Source organism: Silene latifolia, unplaced genomic scaffold (assembly GCF_048544455.1).
Source record: "Silene latifolia isolate original U9 population unplaced genomic scaffold, ASM4854445v1 scaffold_57, whole genome shotgun sequence".
Lineage (NCBI taxonomy): Eukaryota > Viridiplantae > Streptophyta > Magnoliopsida > Caryophyllales > Caryophyllaceae > Silene > Silene latifolia.
The window spans coordinates 1,878,808-1,881,636 of NW_027413480.1; the positions used below are offsets into that span (position 1 = coordinate 1,878,808).

The 2,829-nt window shown below is 41.4% G+C and overlaps 1 protein-coding gene across 1 annotated transcript; it reads right to left on the reverse strand.

The window, feature by feature from the left end:
- Nucleotides 1-1,055: 1,055 nt before the first annotated feature.
- LOC141639785 (uncharacterized) lies at nucleotides 1,056-1,955 on the reverse strand. Its single transcript, XM_074448832.1, has one exon. It carries the CDS (start codon nucleotides 1,953-1,955, stop codon nucleotides 1,056-1,058), a length of 900 nt encoding a protein of 299 aa, XP_074304933.1.
- Between the last annotated feature and the right edge of the window lie 874 nt (nucleotides 1,956-2,829).

Sequence of the window (2,829 nt, forward strand, 5' to 3'; positions counted from 1 at the left end):
TTTTAGAATACACCTTGACATAGTAGCTAAGCATGTAGTGGCGTAGCTTCTTTTTCGCCCACACAAGAGCGAGACACGTCTTTTCCAACAGTCTACGCAAGCATAGCCCTCATGGCCGTTTCGATGACTGTGAGATACAAACCAAGAGGTTGATCTTGCTTGGGAGGCATTAGCACTGGTGACTTAGCCAGTATCTCCTTAATCCTGTCAAACGCCTTTTGACAGTCGTCGTCCCATATGGTATGATCTGTTTTCTTGAGCATTTTGAAAATAGGTTCGTAGATCATAGTGAGCTTCGATATGAATTGGCTTATATACTGTACTTTGCCTAGAAATCCTCTAACCTCCTTCTCTGTTTGGGGTTGTGGCTTTTCAATTAACGCTTTTAACTTGGATGGATCAATTTTTATCCCCGTCTAGATGACGACATATCCCAGAAGCTTGCCTGAAGTTATTCCGAATGCACATTTCTGACGATTGAGCCTCATGTTGTACTTGCGCAGTCTTAGGAAGAATTTGCGAAGGTTATCGATATGTCCCTTCCTGTCTTTGGATTTGACAATCATATCATCCACGTACACTTCTACTTTTTTATGCATCATGTCATGTAGGAATGTGGTCGCAGTGTGTTGATACGTAGCTCCCGTATTGATTAGCCCAAACGACATAACAATATAACGATATGTGCCCCACTGAGTGACGAAGGCTGTTTTATGCATATCTTCAATGGCCATTTTGATCTGGTTATACCATGCATACCCGTCCATGAAGAATAACAACGCGTGATCCACTGTATTATCTACCAATATGTCGATATGTGGCATAGGGAAATCCTCCTTAGGACTCGCTTTGTTCAAGTCTCTGAATTCAACACAAACCCGGATTCACCCATCCTTTTTGGGTACGGGGACTATGTTAGCCACCGAGTCTGAATACTCGGAAACTTTGATGAACCCGGCTTTGAATTGTTTTTTTTTTTGGGAAAGTTAAGTATATATATATCTGCAAAAATGGGGTAATTACATTATAGCATATCATCTACTCTATAACTATCACTAAAGAGACTGAAACCAACTTCTATCTTTAGCTAACAACATCGATACATTCACTTTTAGAAACCTAGTCTTAACATCACTAAGTATCTTGCTCACAAGATGCTCAGGTCTTCTAATGCAGGCTTCCATTCTCGCTTCATTTCTCATTCTCCATAACCAGTACACAAGGGCAACATGACAGGCCCCAATGTATTTCCTCTCCAGCTTAGTAGCACCTCTACCCTTAGAGTACCACAAATTCAAATCTTGAAGACGAAACTTACAGTGCAGGGCTTGCTGTAATAATCTGGTGCATAGCTTCCCATATTCACACTCATAAAAGACATGAATCATAGTCTCGGGTTGGCTGGCACAAATATCACAAGTTTGATCAATAGTAAGCCCCATTCTAATCAATCTATCTTTCGTAGGAAGTTTATGATGCATGAATTCCCAGAAAATAAAAGTGCATTTGGGGATATTCAGAGGGTTCCAACAGACGTAGTTCCAATCAATAGCAGGTTCCTTAACTCGCAACCAATCATATCCTGCATAAACAGTGTACTCAGCAGTTGTATTGAGCCAATTGTTGTTGGTGTAGGCTTGCTTGAGCGTGTCCATTATGTGAGTGAGCTTTTTCCAGGACCAGCTACAATCCACAAGGGCCTTATAGTCAGTCCAAGCTATCCCTTTCATATAAATATTACTCACCCATTTGACCCAAAGATGGTCCTTTTTTTTAGCAAGCCACCACACATATTTTCCTAACAGAGCTTTGTTCCAAACTTTTGCCTCTTTAATTCCCAGGCCACCTTCATCTTTGGGCAAACAACAAGTAGACCAACTGATGTTAGGCACCTTCTTATAATCAGAAGAACCACTCCATAGGTAATTCCTACAAATAGAGGTAATTTTATTCATAATATTGCTAGGAATCAGGAAAATAGATGCCCAGTATGCATGTAAATTGTTCAGAACAACATTCACCAAAGTTAAGCGTCCTGTATAAGAAAGATGCTTAGCACCCCATCCCCTGATCCGAGCTACAATCCTCTCTGTCAGTTTATATCCTTGATCTTAAGAGCCCGTTCGGTCCTCATCCGATGAAGCTTCTGTTTTACAGGTTTGAAACATGGTTTGATTGCAATGCGATGTTCTCCAATATCCATGTTGATCCATGGTATGTCCTTGTAAGACCAAGCGAAAACGTCCTTGAACTCGTGTAGGATGTCGATGAAATTTGCCCTTTCAGTTGAGTTTAAGGTCGTCCCTATCCTAAGTTCTCGGGGTTCTAGTTCGGTTCCTACGTTGATGGGTTCGGTGCCCCTTCCCCCTCTTGTAGTATCTCTTTAATTATATAGCAAGGTAATTCGACTGGGTCTGGGTCATCCTCATTACCATCATAAATTGCATTCATAAAAATACAAGGAGTAAGCAGAATCTGATTTATTCATATTAAATTTTGAAAAGAGCTGAAACAAAGAAGCCATCTGCTCAGTAGTCAGTGGCGGTAAAGGGATAGCTGCTGGGACATTTCCCAAGCTACTGTTACTATGCGATGCTATGCTAGGAGAAACAAAGGGATGGGGAGTGACGACAGAAGAAGACTCTCTAGCGACGTCTCTAAAGTCTAAACTCAGACTCAGACTCTGATTCCGACTCCGACTCTGACTCTGACTCGAATTTATTGTCTTCGGGTTCTCCTTTGAACATCTCTCCTTCTCCAGTAGTGACCTTGAAGAGCTTTCCCTGGTTGTTAGTCCATTTTATCGACTTTCTCCATCCTTTCTGCTGA